The sequence below is a fragment of the Fimicolochytrium jonesii genome (assembly GCF_025526975.1).
Source record: "Fimicolochytrium jonesii strain JEL569 chromosome Unknown EV422scaffold_34, whole genome shotgun sequence".
Lineage (NCBI taxonomy): Eukaryota > Fungi > Chytridiomycota > Chytridiomycetes > Spizellomycetales > Powellomycetaceae > Fimicolochytrium > Fimicolochytrium jonesii.
In genome coordinates this window covers 178045-199163 of record NW_026515701.1, presented here as the reverse complement: position 1 = coordinate 199163, position 21119 = coordinate 178045, and the positions used below count along the sequence as shown (strand labels likewise).

Below are 21119 nucleotides of genomic sequence, written 5' to 3'. Positions count from 1 at the left end.
TTGATATCGCAATGTCGGCTACTACGAGTGTGCCCCGCTAGAACAGCCGCATCACTGCCTGAGCCCACACGGACTTACTGTATGTTCCCTGTTGGCTAGGCGGCATTCTTGAGTGGGGTGTCGGGTCCCTAACCCTACATTTATGTAGCGCCGTTACAAACGGCTCTTTGTCATGGGGCGTGACAAACCGCCCCACCTCCCACTTGGCGTTCCAGACGGCATCCGCTCACAATCTTCTTGCCAAGACAGACATACTGTACAGTACTCAGAATCATCGCTGATACCACAACCATCTCGCAAATCCAAAGCGTCTTGCACTTCTGCTCCAGAAAAGCCTGACCTGCCAAAACTCTCATAGCTTCAGTGTCGCCCTCGTTACACCGCTTGTGCCCAAATCGGCTTGCTTCGATCGTGAGTTAACGAAGCACCAGTTCTCCTTATGTCGTTCCTGTTCGCGAACCCGCTAGACGATATCGTCGACAAAGCGACGTCGGAAAACCTTCCAATAGGCACGGAAGATCTGGTATTGAACCTCGACATCGCCGATAAAATCAAAGCGAAGGAAGTCACGCCAAAACAAGCCGCACAATCTCTCAAGCGGCGAATCAACCATAAGAACCCCAACGTCCAACTTCTCGCCTTGAAACTTACCGATACTTGTGTGAAGAACTCGGGACATCACTTTGTGCAGGAGGTCGCCTCAAGAGAGTTCATCGACAATCTCGTCTCCATCGCGCGCGCCCCATCAGGAACGAATTCGGACGTTCGTCAGAAGATTCTGGCTTCTATTCAGTCGTGGGGTCTTGCATTCAAGTCAAAATCGGAGCTTCGTTACGTGAGTGAAGTGTACGACTCCCTGAAACGAGACGGTATCACATTCCCGCCCATTGAGAAGTCCGAGTCCTCCGCTATGATGATCGAGACCACCACTGCTCCCGAGTGGACTGATAGTGATGTTTGCATGAGATGCAGGTCGCAGTTTACCACGTTCAACCGCAAGCATCACTGCCGAAACTGCGGACAGACATTCTGTGGCCAGTGTTCTTCGAAAACCATGGCCTTGCCCCGTCTTGGCATAGTGCAAGAGGTCCGTGTCTGTGATACCTGCCATAGCAAATTGACTTCAAAGTCGCCTCCTGGAACGCCGTTGCAAAGCCGGAAGCCTGAGCCTCGCAGTGCTGGTGGATATGCGTCCAACGATCTGGCGAGGAAGGAGGAAGAGGACTTGCAAAAGGCTTTGGAACTCTCCCTGAAAGCGTCAAAGCCTGCCAATCACGTAAAACCCCCAGTTCAACGGTCCATCTCAAAGCCCAAACCGCGCGAAGAGGAAGACGACGAGGATCTCAAAGCGGCGATTGCTGCGTCCCTTCAGGATGCTCAAGGTTCCGCATCGACTGACTATTCTGGCGGTTCTCGACCGGAGTACGAGTATAAAAGTCCAGGCGGCGCTGCCAACGCAACGAGTGCGGCACCAAATCACTATCCCTCATCCCAAGCGCAGGATTACGGTTCGCAGGGACCGAATGCAGGACGTCAACCTGCCCCATTGTCGGCTTCCTCTTACAACCCGAACGAATTGAGCTCTGTCGAGCTAGAGAACATTCGCCTGTTTTCGGAACTCGTTGAGCGAACTGAAGCCGATGTCGGAGTCCATGGCCTCGGGGTGTTGAACAATTCGCAAATCCAGACTCTATACGCCCAAATAGCTACCATGCAACCCAAACTTGCACGCAGTCTTGATGAAACGTCGAGAAAGTACGCTGAGTTTTACGACCTGCATGAGCAGCTTAGTGGGGCCGTCCGGGAGTATGATCGACTGTTGTCGGAACGATTGAACGCCGCCGGTTACCTGACCAAGCCCTACGCTGGCGGCGCCACTCAGCCACCACCGGGCTCTCACTACCTGCCACAGCAGCAGCCGCACGTCTATCACGCTCCGGCAGGATATAGCACGCCGCCTGCATCTACTGCACAGGCAGCGGGTTACTATGTAGGGAACGCACCTGGCGAAGCCCCGCATTTGTACGCCCCTCAACAACCCCCGCAGGCGGCCTACGATTACCAGCAGCCACCCCCGCAGGCTTCACCCGAACACCAGCCATATGCCGGTTACCAGGACCCAGCTGCAGCACAGCAGCAGTATTATGGCGCGCTAGCGGGCGTTGCTCCTGCTCCTCAAGAACAGCAACAACCGCCATATCAGGGCGGTCCTGGCCCAGAGAATGCACACCATCCCCCTGCGAGTCAAGACCAGCAAGGATATGCACTGGCACCCGGCCAGCCTCCAAACCAGCAATACGTCCCACAACAACAGCCACCGCAACCGTACCAAGTCCCACTCCAGCCGTACGTCCAACAGCAACCGTTAGCGCAACAATCGCCTCCGCAAAACACTGGGTATGCTCCCGGATATGTGCAACAGCAGGCCGTACCTGTGTCGCAGCCGGAACCCCCGGCACCGCAACCAGAGGCTCCTCTCATTGAGCTTTGAGATCCAGAAGAGTCATTCTGTTGTTACCAAGTTGCACCTGTGGCGCACATTTTGTAATGTAGTCGCTAGATCTATGGCAATCGGAAGAGAGTTTACTTTCCCGCCATCTTTCTGTTAATCGATGTGCAGAGGTCGTCCCTTTTCATTTTCCTTTGATATACCAATGCCAATGCCGTGTACATGCCCATTCTCATTCCCGTTGACTGCCATCGCAGCACTTGCTTTGAATTGACCAGCTTACCCTACTCTGGAAACGTATTTGTCCGGGAATGGGTGTTGCGATCTGGCGAGCGGATGTGTCACAACCTGGACGCGACAAGTGACGTTTCAAAAGCAAGCTGGTTCCATTGAATCCATTTGCGTCCCGGAACAGTCCATCCAGCAGCAGAATCAATACTTCCGAGACCAGACGGTACGTAATTAAGAAGGACTTCGGAAGGACCTCGATAGTTTAGCATTTCTCTAGTATCGATTCGCTGCTCACGAACATAATGAGGATCCACGTTACGAACGACGTCGGCGACGTTCACCAGCTCGATGTCGACGGCCAAATGGAGGTGTATACATATTGAGGAAACTTTCACAGCACCGCATTCCCACGGCTAATACCCGTTCTTTCAATAGCTGGTGAACCTTGCGGCACTTATCGAGGCCGAGATGAGCATCCCAACTCAGCAGCAGGCCATTTACCACAACGGAGCCCAGCTGACCGATATGACAAAAAGCATACTCGGCGCGGGCATCAGGCAGGATGACATCCTTCTGGTGCGAGGTGCCCCACCAGCTGCCGCGTACGTGGAATCTCTCTCCGGTCGCATCGCTTGTTGTTTTGCGCGTTCAAACCCCTTCTTCTTCCTTCCAGCGGGCATTCCCGGGCAGCAGCTAGATCGCCACAAGAAACTGCCGAGGTTGTCCGAAACCAGATTCTCGCTGATCCACATATGTTGCGACAGCTGCAGCAGGTGCGTTTCGTTTGATATGGCGAGCATTCAACATCTTCTTGTCCGATTGTAGTGGCTGACATGCGGTATCATATAGTCGAATCCCCAACTTGCTGCCGCCGCGCAAAATGACCCGGTCACCTTCAGGCAGATGTTTATCGAGCTCGAATCGCGTCGACGTGAGTTCGAGGAGAGGCAACGGCAACAGGAGGTTAGGAGATGCTGCATGGAAGTAGCACATTTGCAACGAGGCCTAATTGCGGGTGGGGTTCCAGGAAATGCTGTACAACTCGGATCCGTTTGATGCCGAGGCGCAGAAGAGGATTGAGGAAGCTATTCGGCAGCAAAATATTGCTCAGAACATGGAGGTTGGTGCACGTTTTTCCAGATCTCGTGCGAGCGATCATTGACGAAGGGACTTCTCCTTAGAACGCGATGGAGTATCATCCGGAGTCATTCGGCAACGTGAGTACATCATCCTTCCCTATTCGACGAGTGGCGATCTCGATACTGACGACAGCATCGCGGGGCAGGTCGTAATGCTGTACATTGATGCTGAAGTAAATGGCCGCCCGGTGAAAGCATTTGTCGATTCGGGTGCACAGGCCACGATCATGAGCCCAGCCTTGGCCGAGGAATGTAACATCATGCACCTCCTGGATGTCCGCTTTTCTGGAATCGCCCAGGGAGTTGGAACCGCCAAGATCTTGGGCCGCATTCACTCGGCGCAAATGAAGATTGGAAAGCAATTTCTGCCTTGCAGCTTCACGATCATGGAGGTAACAAGTTTGAGCGCGGAACTCTTGTTCCCTACTGTGTTGCTCACACCGTCGGTTGCAGGGCAAAGGAGTGGATCTACTGTTTGGGCTGGACATGTTGAAGCGGCATCAGGCAATCATTGATTTGGAGAAGAACGTGTTGCGTATTCACGGTGAAGAAGTCCGGTTTTTGTCAGAGCATGAACTGCCTGCCAAGGCTAGATTCGAAGCGGAAGAAGGGAAGTCACCAACCGAGACGGAGTCCACCTCACAAGGTATGTGCTTTTCTTACGATGGACGGTTTTCCATTTCGGAGACACTGAACCTAAGCCTCTGAACGTAGGAGCAGTCCACCCTCCCACAGCCTTACATCCGTCAATCCCGCCTTCTGGTGTCTCTGGTCAGCCCGGAAGCCAAGCGCCGTCAGCATCTCAGGCTCCAGCTCAGTCCAATGCCCCGGCGACCGCAGGGCCTGCCGCCGGTGGTAGTGCACGGCATTCCGAAGAGAAAATCAAGCTGCTGACAGATCTGGGAATATCGCGGGGAGAGGCCCTGCAGGCGCTGGATGCCGCTGGCGGTAATGCGGATGCTGCTGCCAACATGCTCTTTGGCTAGAGTGAAGGCGTATTGGCGCAGTAGAAGGAGTCTCTTTTTGGGGCGTATACATACGTTTAATCATGAAAGTCTGTCACATATTGAGTACGGAGGAGATATCAAAGTTGAAGTTGCTGGGAACAATCAGGGAACAATCAGGGCTCCAGGCTCCTTGTACATTGCGCAAATACCTTTGGCTAAGCTTGATCAGAAGGAAGAATGACTCAGAACCGCATGAACGTCATTTGTCTCCACACCTTTTGAAAAGCAAAGCTTCTCATGGCCAGAATTTGTCAGGTCCAAAAATTGTGGCGATCAGTGTGCTGCGCCCGAGACAGCATCACGTAACAGATTGACAGCGTGTTGTTCCGGAGATTTTTGGGCTGTGCCTGTCATTCGAGTCCCCAAAAGGCATTCCCGCCAGCCAAGCTTGATGTCGACAGGGAACGAGCTGCTATGACGATCTTGCTCAACCCTTTTCGTATTTTGGCCAAGCCAATAGAGAACCCGGGGTGCCATCGCCACTTTCGCTGGTTTATTCTCCCTCCGCTGTTTACTGATTCTGTCTTTTGTGTCTATGTCCCATAAATACCGAGTTGGCCCCGTCCCGGAGACTTTGAGGAAGGATATTTTCTTCTCGACGCCGCAGACGCCTCAACAGGAAAGATTTCTCCAAAGCCAAGATACTTTCTGGCATATATAAAGCTCTTTCCCCATCGTCGTTTACAGTTTGCATCGTTGCAGCCTTCATCGTCAACACCTTCAAGCAATACTTGCTTCGACCGGAAAACTTTTTCCCAAGAGTTCAATCCATCCGATCAGCATCATGCTCTTCAGCCCATTACTCCCCCCGGAGCTCGATATCGCTATCTTCAAGCTGGTCTCGTTTAAGCCTTTGACGACCCTTCGCGGCGTCAGCAGAGCGCATAAGAAGTACGCGGAAAGAGAAATCTTTCGAAGGTTTCGCGGCAAGAGAGAACTGCTGGCGGTCCAAGTAAATGCGTGGCACTACCATTGTCACGATATCTGGAGAATCGTCACGCCGCAGGGTGATGGTCACGATATCACCTCGGATCTGTTTGAGACGGAAGAGGAAGAGACCCTGGCGATAGGGAAAGCAGCGGAACGGAAGGAGGTTGTACCTACGAGTTTCCGACTACGCTTCTTGCCTATCATTCCCCCGCATATATCCCGGCTCGCCGCCCACCTTCGTTCCCCAAGCCTCCATCTTTTCCACGAATGCATGGCTATCACTACAGCCCCGTACCTCATCAACGAGCCGGGGTACTTCGATCCCCAACAACCACCGTCCAACGTCGACTGTTGGGAATGCGAGCAGAGCCGCAGACTGGACCGAGACCCAGAACCCGACCCGTTCGCATTCCAGATGTCCCCGGACATAGTGCAATTCGGCCAAAGCCAACAAGCCTGCCGCATGCTGGACTGCTTTGCCGACATGCTATCGCAAGGCAACGCCATTCTTCAAGCATACGTTGCCGGTCTCCGCAACCGCGGTTACAAATTCCCGTCTTGGCTCCTCAGCTACCTCCACCCCGGCAATATCTCGCTCCGGCGACAATGGAACGTCCTCCCGAACGTATGGTGCGTCGAGATCTGCGAGCCGCGACGGGTCGAAGTCGCCCGACCCGACAATAGCCGCATGTTCTTGATCCAGCCCCCGCCGGAAACGGCAGCTTTCACGGCGCAAGAGTCGCCCCACATTGCGGTCTCCGCATCCGCTCGCACCACCCGCAACAAGCACATTCCCGCCCACACCATGCACTACGTTGTGGACGCGCGCGGGGAGAAAGTCGTGGTTGCCGCTGTCATCATTGATCTCGGCTGGGCGGATCTGTTCAGGTTGCGCATGAAAGGTCGCTACCTTAACATGCCCTCCCCGCCTCATGTAGATCAGTTTATGCATTTACTGGACGCTTACTCGAGGGCTAGAGCCATAGAACGGTTCGAAGAGTAGTCGCTGCTAGGGGGGATGTCGGCATCTCATGCGATGGAACGGCAAGCAATCCCAAAAAGTTAGTGTTTAGGTGCACCATCGCTTTGTAGTAGTCTATCCAGCGTAGCTTGTCGTAGTTTCTTTGTGATGTAGTTACACTGTTGAACAGAGTTCACATCGGAAAGTCATATGAGCAGCTGACCACCATGGTGTATAGGATTCATTGCCAAGCATCCCAACAGTTCCTCATCGGAAGTCGAGGACCTCCCGCTGATTTCACGAATGCTTTTCTGATTACTTGAACAAGTAGATGCTTTGCCTGCCATGTCCAAATGTAATTGCGTGCGTGGTCGAAACTATGTAATGCTATAATTTATGGATAATTTATGAAACCTACATACATACTTGCAAAATTGGGGAGTGGTCAAGACAACACCGTGTTCTAATCCGCCTCCATATCATCCTCTTCCTCATCCAGCACAATTTTACGCCTCTTATTCGGGCCACCATCCCCAACGAAACCCTTAGCAGTCTTGCTCCGCATAGCCTCAACGCTATTCTCATCTTCCGCCCACTCGAGCACTAAGTGGCGTCCATACAAGTGCGTTGCCGCGAGAGACTCGAAGGCGGATTTGGCTTCCTGCTTGGTGAGGAAATCGATGAATCCGAAACCGCGGTGTTGGCCGTCCATTTTGCTGGGGATGCGGACGGATTTGAGTTGCCCGAATGTGCTGTGAAGAAGGGGGTTGACGGATGAGTAGGTAATCAGCATAAGGAAACATGAAATAGGTTACTTACGAGAACAGCTGGCGAAGATCCTTCTTAGTGGCTTCGAACGGAATGTTGCGGACAATCAGCTTCGTGCCGGTGACCTTGATGGGGTCATCATTCCCGCGCTTCTTTGATTGCGTTGTGCTCTTCGCTGCGGCATTCGAGAACTTCAGCTGAAGCTTATGGCCATCAAGTTCGAAGTTCTGCACACGGATGGAACAGTCGTCAGGACTTGCGGACTCCAGCGCAAATATTCGACTCTTCGGAATATAACATACCTGCATCGACTTCATGCACCTAACAGCATCCTCCTTCGTCGCAAACTCAAGGAACCCAAAACCCATCGACAGTTTCCCACCGGTCTTCTTATCCGGTTTCGTAGCCACGCGAGCCGATCGCAGTCCTCGAAGTCCACCGAACGCATCCATCAGCCCAGCCTCCGTCGTGTCAAAGTTGAGGTTCTTGACGAACAGTGTTGCAACGGGCATACCGTCCGGGTCTTCCACTGTCGCATCTGCCGTAGTATCTACTAATGGTTTTGCGCCCGGTTTGGAGATCTCTTCTTCTTCTTCCTCGGGAGCTGACACTGGTTCTTCAGGTACACTTGGCGCAGAAGACGCAGAAGCCTTCTGCGTCTTTCTCTCTGTCTCCTTTGCTGCATCAAACTCGGATGTGAAAGTGCCGACTGGCGCCCACTCGAGGTACAATGGCAGATGCTTGAACTTGGTATAGGCCAGACGGGAGAAGGCTGATTTTGCTTCGTTGAGCTGCTGGAACTCCACGAGAGCGACCGTTTTTGTTGGTGGGAGGACCAACTGCAGAGAAACGAGTTAGACTTCGCTATGACCAAGTAAAAGGGGCCACAATCTTACTTACACGACCAATCTCCCCAAATTTGCCAAACAGTTCCCGCAACTCCTCCTCCTCAGTGCTATGCGGGATGTTCTTGACCAGAATCACAGTCTTGCTCCTCGTTTTCTTCTTCTCAAACGCATTTAAGTCGATTCCTTCATCCTCCAAGTACTTCTTCGTCTCCGCAATGATGTGTGTTTCCGCAAGCGCCAACCGCACGGCCATGTTCTCGGCGTCCGGGTTCAGAATCTCGCTTTTCCGCACGCCGAGCTTCTTCGCCATTGCTTCAGCTACGGCATCGCTGTTCATAAACAGACTGTTCCAGCTGAACTCGTTGCCTGCGGTGGCTTTCCGTTGCTTTTCCTTTTGCGATTTGAAGGATGTTGGGCCTTCGCTGGTTTCCTCTTCTGCTCTTGGCTTTTCCTTTCCGGGGAGGATATCCAGAATACGACCCTGGAAGATCTGAGAGTCCATCGTTGTGAAGGCTTTTACTGCATGTTCGGGAATCAGGAAAAGAATGAACGCATATCCCTTGGGTTTCTTGGTCATCTTATCGATAGGTATGTGAACCTAAAGATGAATGGTTAGCCTTTGTCCAAGGGGAAACTGGTTCAGCTGTACTGTGCACGCATACCTCCGACAACGGTCCAAATTTCTCGAAAGCTTTGTGAAGATCCTCTTCCGTACAGCTGTAGGCCAAGTTTTTCACGAAGAGACGTCCGGTATCGGCAATAATCTCAGCAGGCGGGATGTCTCTCGCCGGACTGTGAGAATTGAAGGAGTTCGGCGTTGTAGCTTCCAGGAGGGCTTGCCTCTCAGAATTCATCTGCTCCGTGGCATTCGTTGGTACCGTTTCTGCTGGCTTGTCGGTTTCAGCAGCCGGTAACGCATTTTCTGCCGGCTCATCTACGTCCATTGTGTCCTCCTCCTCAGCAATAGCAGCGTCCGCCTCCCCTTCCTCTTCCATTTCTGCCTCCTCAGCATCCGGCTCCGCCAAAGCCTTCATTTTTGAGCGCATATACTCCAGATCGGACATGCCGCTGTCATGCGCCACCGAGTCAGCTGGTTCCTCTGGCCCCTCCTCCTCGTCGTCACCAGCTTTCTCGTTCGTTGTGGATGAAGATTTCGCCGCGTCTTGCTTGGGAGGCAGCTCATCGTACAACTCATCTTCGGAGTCCTCAAACGTGACGTGCGTTTTCGTCACAAGCATTCCGTCTCCACCGGTCTTCTTGTTCGCAACCGCCAACACTTTCGCTTGGACCTTAGGCTTCCCCTTCCCAACAGCTTCCTCCGATCCAGTCACTTCATCGTTAGCCCAGGTCCTGCCTCGGGCGGCCGCCCGTGGCCTCATGACCTCGAGGAACTCTTTCAGCTTCGAGTCGTCCTTATCCGCATACAGGTTGTTGAGAAGCTTCTGCTTCCGCTCCATGTCATGGTTGGTCTCCTCCTTCTGTTTCCTCAGCCTCTCCGCACGCTCTTCGCGCGCTCGCTGCGCCGCCGCCTCCGCGTCTGTTTTCCGGTCATGTGCCGAGCTTCCCTGGGAATATCTACTCCATGGTCGTGCTAGAGACGTATCGCCGATCGCTTTTGCGAATTCGACCTGGATTTTCGACGTGTCTATGTAGGTGTTGTTGAAGTACTTTAATGCTGCTTTTGCTTCTTTTTCGGTTTTGTATCCAACGTATGCGAATCGACGGAAGGTTCCATCGCTGTTAAAAGAGACGGCGATGAGTATACCACTTAATGTAGGACTCTGAATACGCTGGCTCAACAAAAGGACTCACCCGGTTTTTACAAGCTTTGCGTCCGTGACTTCCCCTTTTTCGCCAAAATGCTCCCTAAACCTTTCTAAAGTGTAGTGCTTTGGCAGATTCTTCACAATAAGACGTGACCTGAGAACGGAAGCGCTCAGTTAGAACCTTTGTTGCGAAGCCAGAACTGCAGGTGGAATAGCTTACATTTTATGAATTCCTCAGGAAAGAATGTGGAAGAGAGGTTTGACGGACAATACAGCCGCTTCAAAACGTTTCAGTGGCACCGTTCGCCTTATTCAGAATGCTGATGTTCTAGTACTTTGTCTTGCGACCTACACCTGTTCAAGCCCGAATGTCAAATGGAGCTCCTTCTGTCAAGACCAAGTTTCAGTTGAGATGGTCACGTGAGAAGGTCATCCTCGCGCAACAAGGAAAAAGCAGGCAAAGCGGGCGAGAGCAACTCCCTTTCGCCCCACCGACACACCCCCTCTTGTTCTTCCTCGTCGAAGTTCCTGGGAACACACACACCGGCACACTCAACAATGGCTCCCACACAAAAGTCCGGCATCGCAACCGGCCTCAACAAGGGCCACGTCACCACCAGGCGTGAGCTGAAGGCGAAGCCCGTCAATCGCAAGGGGGTACGTTGACGCATTCTACGGCGGACCAGCATGGGGAGGGGTGGAGGAAGAGGAGGGATCATACGGAAGCTATGCAGGTTTTCTGGAGGGGGAGGAGTTTGTGTGAGTGGGCACGATAATGGGCTAGCGGAGGGGTTGGGAATGAGCAGGAGGTCTCGGAACGACATTGATCGAAGGCTGGCGCCTAGTCGTTTGAGAACAAGGGCTGGTGGGCAGGTCACTTCTATTCGTACCGAACGGCACGGAGAAAGTTGGAAAAGGATGTTTGGCAGAAGGGTGTTCGGGGTGGTTGTGGCTGACGGAATGTCAGATCCAGGGAGTGGGATTGTACCCGATGTCCCATAGGCCTTCCACTTACTCCCCATTATCCTCCGAGTCAAACCTCCCTTGTCGGAAACTAACAAAACTCAAAACTCCCGGTTCTCCCCTCAGACTTTGGCCAAGCGCACCAAGTTCGTCCGCGACCTCGTCCGCGAAGTCACTGGATACGCTCCTTACGAGAAGCGGATCATGGAGCTGTTGAAGAACTCTGCTGACAAGCGTGCGAGGAAGCTCGCCAAGAGGAGGGTGAGTTTGGGAATGGCATGGGGATGTGGTAGTACTGAGGGATCTGTCGATGTTGGAGATTGGGCGAGGATCTAGGAGAATTATGAAGGCGGGCCCATCCAGGTTTTATCACCATGAGGCGTACTCTAAATCTGCCTTCGTTTCCTCCCCACAGCTCGGTACCTTCGGCCGTGCCAAGAGAAAGGTCGAGGAGATGTCCGCCGTCATTGCCGAGTCCCGTCGTGCCCACTAAATCGATATCAGCTCATAAGTGACCCATGCATGAACGGATGAGGGGCGATGCTCTGGTCATGTCGAATCATCTAGTTTAGGGGGCGGACGATATCTATCTAGGGATAGTTCACCCTTGCTTCTGTGAAGCTGTCCATCTTCACATATAACCAAAACAAAACCATGTCTTTCATATCCAATAAGTTGCGAGAGTGATTGCGAGTGTACTTCGGAAGTGGAACGCAAGGAGTCGAAGCTGCGGGACAACGATGTAAATTATACCGAAAATGGATTCTAAACCGCCAAGGCAGTGTAAACAAAGATGCTAAGATAGTTTATGGGTGGGTGTTGCAAACTCGGGGGCCTTTTTCCACATGTTACGTTACTCTCTTCCTACGTCGGCGTCTTCCTACTTCCGTGAAATCTTCGCCTTGACGACGTTCCCGCTCGTTTTTTCCTTCGCCGAGACGGTGAGGACACCGTCCTTCTCTATTGTGAACACAACGTCGATCGTGGCGCCGGACGTCTTCAGGTCAGCGGGCAGGTCAGACAAGACAAGTTCAGCGAGGAGAATCGACTCCTTTTCCGACTTCTGCTCTGACACTTGCAGGTAGACCTCCTTCTGGCCCTCAGCAACGCCGAATGAGACGGTACGCCTCGATGGGATGGGTGCGCGCTTGGGGAGCACAGGGAGGAACTTGCCGTCACCGAGGACCAGCCCGATGGGGTGGGAGAGATGTTGAGCGTTGACGACGTCAGTGTTTTGCGAGGCGGCGGCGTAGTCGAGGTTGGCGGGGGTGGAGACGATGATACCGGCCTGAACGGCGCATCCGACGGCGGTGGCTTCCTGTGGCTCCACATCGGTGCGGATGGTGGTGGAGGGGAACACGTTCTTCGTGGCGCGGTGGAAGAGCGGCATGTTGCTGGCTCCTCCGACCAGGAGGACCTCGTCAATGTCCTCGACCTTGACTTCAGCCTCGGTCAGGACTTGTCTCATGAGGCTCATGCAGCGGGAGATCAACGAGTCGGCGAGGGATTCGAATCGCATGCGATTGACGGTGCCGTGGTAGTCCTGGCCCTCGAACAGACTCTCCACTGAGCAAGGGGCGTTGTCCTGCCTCGTCAGGGCTCGTTTGGTCTGCTCGCAGGCCTTTTGCAGCTTTGCGCGGGCACGACGGTTGTTGCCAATGTCCATCTTCGTCTTGCGCTTGAAGTCGCTAGCTACGAACTTCATCAGGATCTCGTCAAACTCCTCTCCACCCAGGTGCTCATCATCTTCGGAGGCGATGATGGTGTACAGGCCGTTGTTAGAGGACAGAACGGTAGCGTTAAACTGGTGACCTCCCAAATCCAGAACCACCACGAGCTTGTCTTTCTTCACCGTCAGCTTCTCCCCGTTGCTGGCGGCATTCAACTCTGCGACCTTGTCGTAGGCCAACGCAGCCGCGACGGGCTCATGCACAGTGTACGCCGATCCGAATCCGGCCTCCTGCACGGCCTTCAACAAAGCCTCCCTCTCCGCGTCGGCAAAGTAGACAGGTGTGGAGATGACACAGCCGTCTACAGAGTGACCCAGGAAGTTCTCGGCTGTTTCGCGGACTTTGCGAAGGTACTTTGCCGCAACCTCCTGTGGTGTGTGCTCCTCCTTTTTGGCCTCCTCGGCGTCTTCAGGCCAGGATTCGGTTTCGTAGGCGGGGAGCGTAGCGTCCTTTGACGAGGCGATAATATTCATGAACAAAGCGTCGATTTGGTGCTTTGTAACTTCATCATCGAACCTGTGAAGTGCAAGAGTGGTGAGCGATTGCTTGAATAGTTTCTGTGGAATTCCTCTGAGACACATACTTTTTCCCCAAAAGGTTCCTGAATTGAGTTATCGTTCCCGACGGGTTGGACATTGCCTGGACCTTTGCCTGGGAACCCGCTAGCTCCTCTCCGTGACCCGTGAAGGCATAGTAAGAGGGGATACTTCTGTCACCGTCTTCGTTTGCAATAGTTTCACCCCTGCCGTCCTTTCCGACGATAGCGAGGGTAGAGTTGAGCGTACCGAAGCTCAGACCGATCAGCACGGGGGTCTTCTTGTCGGCGGTCATATCTGTGCTTGTGGCTGTTGGAGACGGTGGAAGGGGATAGAGTGGTCACTTGTGTGGAGGGAGGGAGGGAGACGAGGGTAATGACCAGCCCGGGATAGAGCGAGCGGAGAGCGACTTTTTTTGCCAAATGGTTTCTTGAGAAGGAAGGGGAGTGATTGATTGCAGCGCAGAAAGAACGCCATAATTAACACGCGCATGTCAGCGTCTGTCACGTGCGTGAAGGGAAGAGGCCACCAGCATGAGTCAGAGCATGCGTCAATGGACTGAGCGCGTATCATAAGAAGATCACCATCCATCGGATCGTCGCCCCTTTTGCCCTCGGAAATCTCTCTTTCTCGTGCGGGGATTTCCGGTCTTCGGCGAAAGGTGGTGGTCCTCCCTCATTGCCCTTGCCATAAATCCCATTATACCCCCACGCAACAGACACCCCTCCACCACCACAGCAATGTCGCCCCCTCCTTCGTCCGGAAAAGGAAACGAGTCCGCCACCGCCCGTGTCGTTGGGTCCGGCACGGCCGGTATCCTTGAGCTTCTGGGTTTCCACCCTGTCGACACCGTCGCAAAGAGGCTCATGAACAACCAGCGGAAGGTGAGGGAAAGGACGCAGGGGTAAGGTTGCGAGGTGACGGTCGGTCGCCAACACTGAAACTGCGTCCCTCTGTCCGCTTTGTCTTAGGTCTCCGGCTTGCCATTCGCCGAATCCTCAGCTATCTTGAACGAAGTGATCTTCAAGGTAGGTTTTCGGGACGGCGCGGGAATCATGACGAAGAACATCCCTGGAAGCTTACACGTTTTCCAATCTATCAGGATGCAGCAAAGAAGGGAACATTCTCAAAGTACCTCTCCTTGTTCCCAGGGCTTGGATTCGCCGCGGGTTACAAAGTCATGCAGCGTGTGTACAAGTTCGGTGGACAACCTTTCGTCAACGACTACCTGAACAAGAACTACAAGTCCAGCTTCCAGTCCGTATTTGGAGACAAGCACTCCAAAACCATCATGCACGCCACAGCAGGATCGTTGGTCGGAATCGGAGAGATTGTACTGCTTCCATTGGACGCTCTGAAGATCAAGATGCAGACAAACGCACAAAACTACGCGGGATTGAACGTCTTCCAGATTGTGAAAAAGGAGGGTTGGGGACTGTACAGGGGTGCCACATGGACGGCGGCGAGGAACGCGCCAGGATCGTTCGCGTTGTTTGGTGGAGCGGCGATAACCAAGGAGCACATCTTCAAGCTGGAGGACTACTCCAAGGCAACGTTCTTCCAGAACTTTGTTGCTTCCATTGCTGGCGCCGTTGCCAGTATCACCATCTCTGCACCCGTAAGTTCTGTCGGTCTGCCTGTACACCCGGGATTTGGGATGACAGTCTAAATACTGACTTCGTCCCATGCAGCTTGATGTCATCAAGACCCGTATTCAGGCCCGGTCGAGCGAACAGGCACAGGGAGGATGGACCATCTTGAAGAACATGGCCGCAAAGGAAGGACTCGGCTCTTTCTTCAAGGTAAGGGCCGAAAAGGACAGTGCCCAGTACTGTGCGGGATTTTTTCTCACTAATCACCTCTTGCGCGTTATAGGGATTGACACCCAAGATTCTCGTAGTCGGCCCCAAGCTCGTCTTCTCCTTCACCGTCGCCCAGCAACTCATCCCCATGATCCACCGGGTATTGGACAACGACGCCGCCGGCGTGAAATCCGTCGTCAAGCAGCAGTAAGCGAGCTCCCTGTACCCATTGGCGTAGAGTAGACGTATCCCGTTCGATAGCGGTATGGCAGAGGTTATCCCTTTGCGAGCGGATGTATGATTGTTGAGCACGACTCACATGAGCTGTCGCTGGACGCACAAGCGCTCTTTTCTTGTTTTCATTTCCTCCCCTGCCATCTAATTACATAGTCCCACCATTGTAAGTAGGGCAGAACTGTATTTATTTCATTGACCTTACCCATGAATATTGTCCGGGGATTGGGGGTTTGCTTTCCCGATCTGCCTGCATGTGCAGTTGAAGCTCATGAAAGCAACTAACTGAAGTCTATAACCCATGGTATCCATGCTCCTCCTTCAGATGTTCGTCCTCAGTTTCCGCATCCACCACGCCCTTCACATCCTCCTCTTCCTTGACCTCTCCATCAGCACCCACAACCTCCTCATCAGCCCTACTCTCCTCCATCCCCTCCGCACCCGTCTCATCGCTCGGCTCAGGTGGTACATCCCCACCCTCACCCTGAGCGCCCTTCCGCGCGCCGCGTAGGAACGGGATTAAGGGGCACGGCCCGCTATCGGGCTTGGATAAGCGGCCGTTGGCGGCGCAGTCCTTGCAGGATTTGCCGTGGGTTACGAGGAGGCAGTGGAGCGAGTGTCTGGGTTTTATGGGAGGATTGATCAGGGCGTGTAACGCAACAGCAAAGGAAGTGGACACCCAACACTTACTTGATATCCTCAGGTATTCGAACATCAAGATGGGCCTGTGCCTGCTCCCTATTTGCCTTTTGCGGCACCCAGTTTAGAGCCCGCGAGATGCGGTAGACATGGGTATCGACCGCGAAGGATTCGCGGCGGAGGCAGAAGAGGAGGACGCAGCTCCTAGATCACACATACGTTCGTGAGACACACTGATTCATTATGCGATCCACCCTCTTGCTCAGATACATACGCAGTCTTGGGCCCCACGCCACTAAACCCCACCAGCTCCCTCATAGCATCCTCATCGCTCTTCCCATGCAGATGATCAAGCGACACGACGCCGTACTTGTCCTTAACGTCACGCAACATGTTGTGGATTGACTTGGCTTTGTTGTTGGCCAAACCGCCGCATCGGATCGCGTCTGCGACATCTTCAACTGGAGCGAAGAGGATCTGGTCCCAGCGATCGGCTTCGTCGGGGTCTACGCTTGCCACGGGTATCTTGGCCTCATCATTCTTCACATCCTCTTCATTCGACTCCTTCTTCCGCCTCGGCCGGAACCTATTAGCCAACGCTCTCCAAGCCTTCGAACTATTCGCATTCGTCGTGTTCTGGCTCAAAATCGTCCTCACAAGCGCCTCCACAACCGACTGCACCTGACCACACGCCGCAGAACTGTCCGTCACCTCTGCCGACGGCGGCGCCTTCACTGGTCGGCGGGGACGGCCGTGCAGCTTCACCAGCGCCGCGTTGACGGCTTGCGCTACCTCAGCGCTCGGGTGTGGAAAGGTGGGGAAGGGGTCGAGCCCGAGGGAGGCGATTTGGCGTTCTTTGCGGGTGACGGAGGCTGTGGCTCGCTTTTTGGCGGCGGCGGGGTCTAAGGCAGCGTCTGGATCTGTCTTTGACACTATTTTGCGAGTCTTCTTCACTGCTTTTTCGAGTTTCACTTCCGCGTCGGAATCCCCGTTCTCCTTTTTGACTCTCGATGTCCTGACTTTCTTCGCCGGCCTCTCTTCCTTCACCTCTACCTCGTCCGCAACCTTCTTCACGTCCCGGGCTTTCCGCTTTCGCACAACCAAGCCCAACCCGGAATCCTCTCGTTTCGTTAAGACTGGTCTCGCTGGTGCCGTGATGGCCTTTTTGCTCGCGGACCGTGTGATAGTCATAGCTACGGCAACGTCGGGCGGGTCTGGTTGGAGGAAGAGTGATACGAAGCTTATGCGGTGTTGAGCTCGATGGAGTTGTTTTGCAAGAGGGGCATGGGACTCGGTTAGTTTTTATGTACTGTAGCGCCTGGAGCCGGTCTGCTCGTGACGTGAGCGGAACTTCTATCCGCAGCACGGCGGAGACGGCGGATAAAACACGACCCCAGGGTCCAAAGAGGCAGTGCAGCAAATCACATACTTCAAGTGCCTCCTCCCCTCCTCAATCCTGTCAGCCGTGAGAGAAAATAGAACGATGCATTTATTGCGATATGTGCCCAACATGGGGTCGACTGCAAGGCGGGCATCATCGGACGACCTACGCCGTATCTTGCGCTCAGGCCCTGAGTGGATGAACGCCCGATATCTACGCTGTATAGCATGTTAGTGGTCCTGGAAAAGGAGACTGGATATACGGCGCTGCTTGCGCAGTCATCTGCGTATTTCTTCGTCTGGCAGGACGATGCGAGAAAAGGTCAGAAATATCAAGCTACGAGTTGACGGCACTGTCAATGCAGCGCCACCCTGCGCCACTGCCAGCCACGGATGGATTTCGGCGTGTTGGGGGAAGTGCCGCGCTGTGAGTTGCGGGTGGAGATCGCTGCAACACCAACAGCCATGCGGACGCTTGATAGACTAAAGAAGCCCGTGCTCTTACGGCCGCCAAAGGTGCAGAAGGCAACGCCTTGTGCGGTGGAGGTGGCCACGCTGTTCAATTGCTGGTACGTTCAGTCCTGGAGGCAACGCCGCCGGGAAGTGATGGACGTTGACGTACTTTCGTTGGTTTATGTAGGAGAGCCTTAGCCGTCGATGCACCAGCGTGTGCGGAAACAGCAGCCGCTCTGATGACTTGCATGGCTACACAGGTACGGGAGCCGAATGCTTGGCTTTCTCGTGAAACGCCATGGCTGACACGGAATACATCGCACAGAAAAAGACCGAGACTTCTTCAGCATCGACATTAGAAATGAACAACTGGCTCGCGAAAGCACGGCGAAATAAGCAGCTGTAGATCTCCTGTCGACTCCTCGTTGCTGCTCCGAGCAGACCATCCTTTTTGTACATCTTCACACTATCACCCCCCCGGCGTCGCCGTCCGGATTCCTTGTAAATTATTTTGCCAATGTGAACTTCTTCGTTCAGACGCCTTGTTCACACGTTGATGTGGACTTAGCGCGGGAATTTGGACTGCGAAAGAGCTGGCTCAGAGTGACGGGAGACGGGGCTGGCATGCATGGGCTTCAAATGCATGGGCCTCAGATGCGATTTCACGAAGTTTCGGCGAAAGCATCGCCCGATACCGAATCAAAAGAAGGCACGCTACATTACGCTATCTCTACGCCTTTCTCTCGTGAGGTGATCTATTCTTTCCGCTCGGACCGAGAGCTGAAGATCCTCAATGCCTTCGTGATGGATTATGGAAGCGGAACCCATAGAGTGGATCTGTCACGTTGTGCAACGATCAATGTTAGGAATCTGCGGCTGAACGAAACGGCAACGCCTCTCGTCACGGGCAGACTGCGAGAATAGGAGACGCACCATCCTTGATTCGAACGAGTTCCACTTCGTCACCGTCTACAAGTTCGACTTTCACACCCTTGCCGAGTTTCCGTCCGTTGAGGAACATTCCGTTCCGGCTTAGATCTTCCAGCCACACCTTATTCCTTCCATCGTCATTCGCAGCGCTCGGGGTGATGATACAATGCACAGAACTGATCCCGATGTTACTTAGGAGAACATCATTATCTGGTCGTCGCCCTATCCGCAGTGGGGCGGAACTGAGGGCGACGTCGGGTGGGAATTCTGAAGGGGCGGAGAGAGACGTCAGATAGCCGATTTCTGAGAGGGGCGTGTATCTCGGAGAGGCGCTGACTCGGCGGTCGGTGAAGGTATACGTTGGTAGGTCTGCAGCTAGCCTTTTGTTTGGACTTTCAGAGTTGTCCTCTGCCGGTCTTTTTCTTGCCCCTGATCCAGAGGGTTGTGCGAACGTGTATACAATGGCAGGCCCATTGATTATCTCCGGTACCAAGAGCAACAAATCTCCATCTACCAGCTTGGCAGACCCGCCCTTTCCAATACGCATGCCATTCACCCTGACACCGTTGACGCTATGGTCTTCCAGAATTGCCTCCCCATCCTCCCGTTTGCAGATTTTGCAATGCAAGCTTGACACTCGCAGATCGTTGACCACGCGCAGGTCAACATCTTTGCCGCGCCCAATTGTGTAGGTGTTTTTGAATAATTTATGTTCAGTGCCCGATTCAGTCCGGAGAGTGGCCCACGCCGTAATATCGATGGGCCGACGAAATGTATCTGGCATTGTAGACGCTACCAGCGGCATTGGTCTATCTTCGATCCAAGGGTGGGTTGCCATACTTCGGAGAGTGATGCGGCGCACAGGGTCCGGGTGCATGGCCTCCTTGATGAGTGCAGCTGCCGTTTCGGAGAACTGCGACATCGTTGAAGGACTTTGTTGGCTGGCACCGTCTGGTGGGATTTCCCCCGACAGCATGAAGTACAGGATCGCTCCGAGACTGTAAATGTCAACACGACCGTCGTACCGTCCAGTGCCCTTGAGAATCTCCGGGGCAATGTACGCCGGCGTCCCACAGACCGTGGTGAAGTTTTCGATTCCGGCCGCTCTGGCAAGGCCGAAATCCGACAGTTTGAGCGTCTTGTGATCTTTCGTCAGCAGGAAGTTTTCCGGCTTCAAGTCTCGATGAATGATTTCAAGTTGATGGAGATATTCGACCGCAGCAATCATCTGTTTAAAAAGCCGTCGGGCATCAGGCTCGACCAGATGCTTCTGCGCTCCAATGTACTGCAGGAGGTCACCACCTTCTAGTAGTTCCATCACGATGAACGAGGTTGAATCAATTTCGAATGCCTCTTGCAATTGCACCACGTTCGGATGTTCCAGGCTTTTCATGATCAGCACCTCTTGTATTAGCGCCTCGAGTACTTTCGCATTTCCCGCGAATCGCCTCTTGTCGATTATCTTTACTGCGAACTCTTGTCCATTCATCTTGTCCACGCCCAGGCGAACTACTGAGAAGTTGCCCCTTCCAAGCTCCTGTCCAAGTCGATAAAGGTTCTGAAATTTCGCATTCGCGGCTAGGGAGCCCTCTACTTTGCTCCGGTGCTGAAAGATGAATTCATGCTCTCCGCAGGTTATTATATCTCCGTGAAAAAGTGCCCGACTCTTTGATTTGCCCAGACTTTCCCCGTTGAGGAATGTTCCGTTCAGCGATAGATCATTGATGAGAATCGTATATGTGCCGTCGGCTTCCCTTGTGCGTGATATGCAAAAATGCTGCATGCAATGATAAGTTCTCAACCCATGAGGTGATCTAAGGCTTTCTTTCCCTGCCTCTCTCTACCTGCGAGGACACAGCTATGCCGTCTAGGAGAAAGTCGCAACTTTCGCCTTTACGCCCACTTCCGAAACTATATACACTCTTCGTTTCAAGCAACAGGAGAGGATCCTCTTAGAAGAGAAACGAGTTGAGAACTTCGCGGAGTATACCCAACCAACATCAGGTAGCTGGAGACTTATCTCAACGCACCTTCCAAACCGTCTAGGCGCGCCAGACGACCCCACCATTCTTCTGGCGGCGACCCAATGCTTGTGGGATCGACCGGTGGGAGTTGCGTCGGGGCGCTGCAGGACGGGTCGTACGGAGCGGCTTGACTCGGCGCGTTGCAGGACATGTCGTCAGAGTCTTTGGCAGGCACTAGCCGTTGCCTTGTCGGAGCCCTATGTTCGGGAAGATGGCACCCTCACAGCCTTGAAATCGAGACCGTCTGTCCCGTCCGCCTTTCCTGACGAGAACACTTGAAAACGCGTGACGCGTATCGGGCGGGGATCGTTTTGCCAATTGTGACATTT

The 21119-nt window shown here is 53.6% G+C and overlaps 10 protein-coding genes across 10 annotated transcripts; 6 read left to right on the top strand and 4 right to left on the bottom strand.

Moving 5' to 3' along the window:
• Positions 1–11: 11 nt before the first annotated feature.
• Positions 12–2491, top strand: EV422DRAFT_551621 (putative vacuolar sorting-associated protein; the record flags this gene model as incomplete). Its single annotated transcript, XM_053071848.1, has 2 exons — positions 12–27; positions 432–2491. The coding sequence occupies 2 exons, from the start codon at positions 12–14 to the stop codon at positions 2489–2491; spliced, it is 2076 nt and encodes a 691-aa protein (XP_052921704.1).
• A 210-nt stretch (positions 2492–2701) lies between these two features.
• EV422DRAFT_276877 (uncharacterized protein) lies at positions 2702–4136 on the top strand. Its single transcript, XM_053065920.1, has 7 exons — positions 2702–3048; positions 3116–3282; positions 3354–3453; positions 3530–3643; positions 3708–3800; positions 3862–3901; positions 3966–4136. The coding sequence occupies exons 1-7, from the start codon at positions 2983–2985 to the stop codon at positions 3983–3985; spliced, it is 600 nt and encodes a 199-aa protein (XP_052921703.1). The 5' UTR covers positions 2702–2982; the 3' UTR covers positions 3986–4136.
• A 346-nt stretch (positions 4137–4482) lies between these two features.
• Positions 4483–5008, top strand: EV422DRAFT_544611 (uncharacterized protein; the record flags this gene model as incomplete). The annotated part of the gene is made up of 1 exon (XM_053071408.1): positions 4483–5008. The coding sequence occupies exon 1, from the start codon at positions 4756–4758 to the stop codon at positions 5005–5007; it is 252 nt and encodes an 83-aa protein (XP_052921702.1). The 5' UTR covers positions 4483–4755.
• Positions 5009–5178: 170 nt separating this feature from the next.
• On the top strand, positions 5179–6914 carry EV422DRAFT_544610 (uncharacterized protein). The gene has a single exon (XM_053071407.1). It carries the CDS (start codon positions 5611–5613, stop codon positions 6757–6759), a length of 1149 nt encoding a protein of 382 aa, XP_052921701.1. The 5' UTR covers positions 5179–5610; the 3' UTR covers positions 6760–6914.
• A 142-nt stretch (positions 6915–7056) lies between these two features.
• On the bottom strand, positions 7057–10456 carry EV422DRAFT_561394 (uncharacterized protein). The gene is made up of 7 exons (XM_053071957.1): positions 10320–10456; positions 10146–10253; positions 8996–10070; positions 8386–8931; positions 7788–8324; positions 7537–7712; positions 7057–7469 (listed from the first exon to the last, which is right to left on the bottom strand). Coding segments are annotated over exons 1-7 (2733 nt in total). The 5' UTR covers positions 10322–10456; the 3' UTR covers positions 7057–7180.
• Positions 10457–10657: 201 nt separating this feature from the next.
• On the top strand, positions 10658–11555 carry EV422DRAFT_571486 (ribosomal protein L36e; the record flags this gene model as incomplete). The annotated part of the gene is made up of 3 exons (XM_053072998.1): positions 10658–10756; positions 11189–11323; positions 11478–11555. The coding sequence occupies 3 exons, from the start codon at positions 10658–10660 to the stop codon at positions 11553–11555; spliced, it is 312 nt and encodes a 103-aa protein (XP_052921699.1).
• A 193-nt stretch (positions 11556–11748) lies between these two features.
• EV422DRAFT_276806 (heat shock protein 70 family) lies at positions 11749–13746 on the bottom strand. The gene is made up of 2 exons (XM_053065919.1): positions 13376–13746; positions 11749–13308 (listed from the first exon to the last, which is right to left on the bottom strand). The coding sequence occupies exons 1-2, from the start codon at positions 13621–13623 to the stop codon at positions 11943–11945; spliced, it is 1614 nt and encodes a 537-aa protein (XP_052921698.1). The 5' UTR covers positions 13624–13746; the 3' UTR covers positions 11749–11942.
• A 194-nt stretch (positions 13747–13940) lies between these two features.
• On the top strand, positions 13941–15774 carry EV422DRAFT_276694 (mitochondrial carrier domain-containing protein). The gene is made up of 5 exons (XM_053065918.1): positions 13941–14212; positions 14300–14356; positions 14431–14946; positions 15020–15130; positions 15204–15774. Exons 1-5 carry the CDS (start codon positions 14069–14071, stop codon positions 15339–15341), a joined length of 966 nt encoding a protein of 321 aa, XP_052921697.1. The 5' UTR covers positions 13941–14068; the 3' UTR covers positions 15342–15774.
• Positions 15348–16828, bottom strand: EV422DRAFT_607622 (DNA glycosylase; the record flags this gene model as incomplete). Its single annotated transcript, XM_053073820.1, has 4 exons — positions 15348–15984; positions 16055–16207; positions 16278–16514; positions 16602–16828. Coding segments are annotated over 4 exons (945 nt in total), but the record flags the coding sequence as incomplete, so codon positions are not given.
• Positions 16829–18626: 1798 nt separating this feature from the next.
• EV422DRAFT_607620 (kinase-like domain-containing protein) lies at positions 18627–21076 on the bottom strand (the record flags this gene model as incomplete). Its single annotated transcript, XM_053073819.1, has 4 exons — positions 20797–21076; positions 20611–20717; positions 18770–20543; positions 18627–18673 (listed from the first exon to the last, which is right to left on the bottom strand). Exons 1-4 carry the CDS (start codon positions 20939–20941, stop codon positions 18627–18629), a joined length of 2073 nt encoding a protein of 690 aa, XP_052921695.1. The 5' UTR covers positions 20942–21076.
• Between the last annotated feature and the right edge of the window lie 43 nt (positions 21077–21119).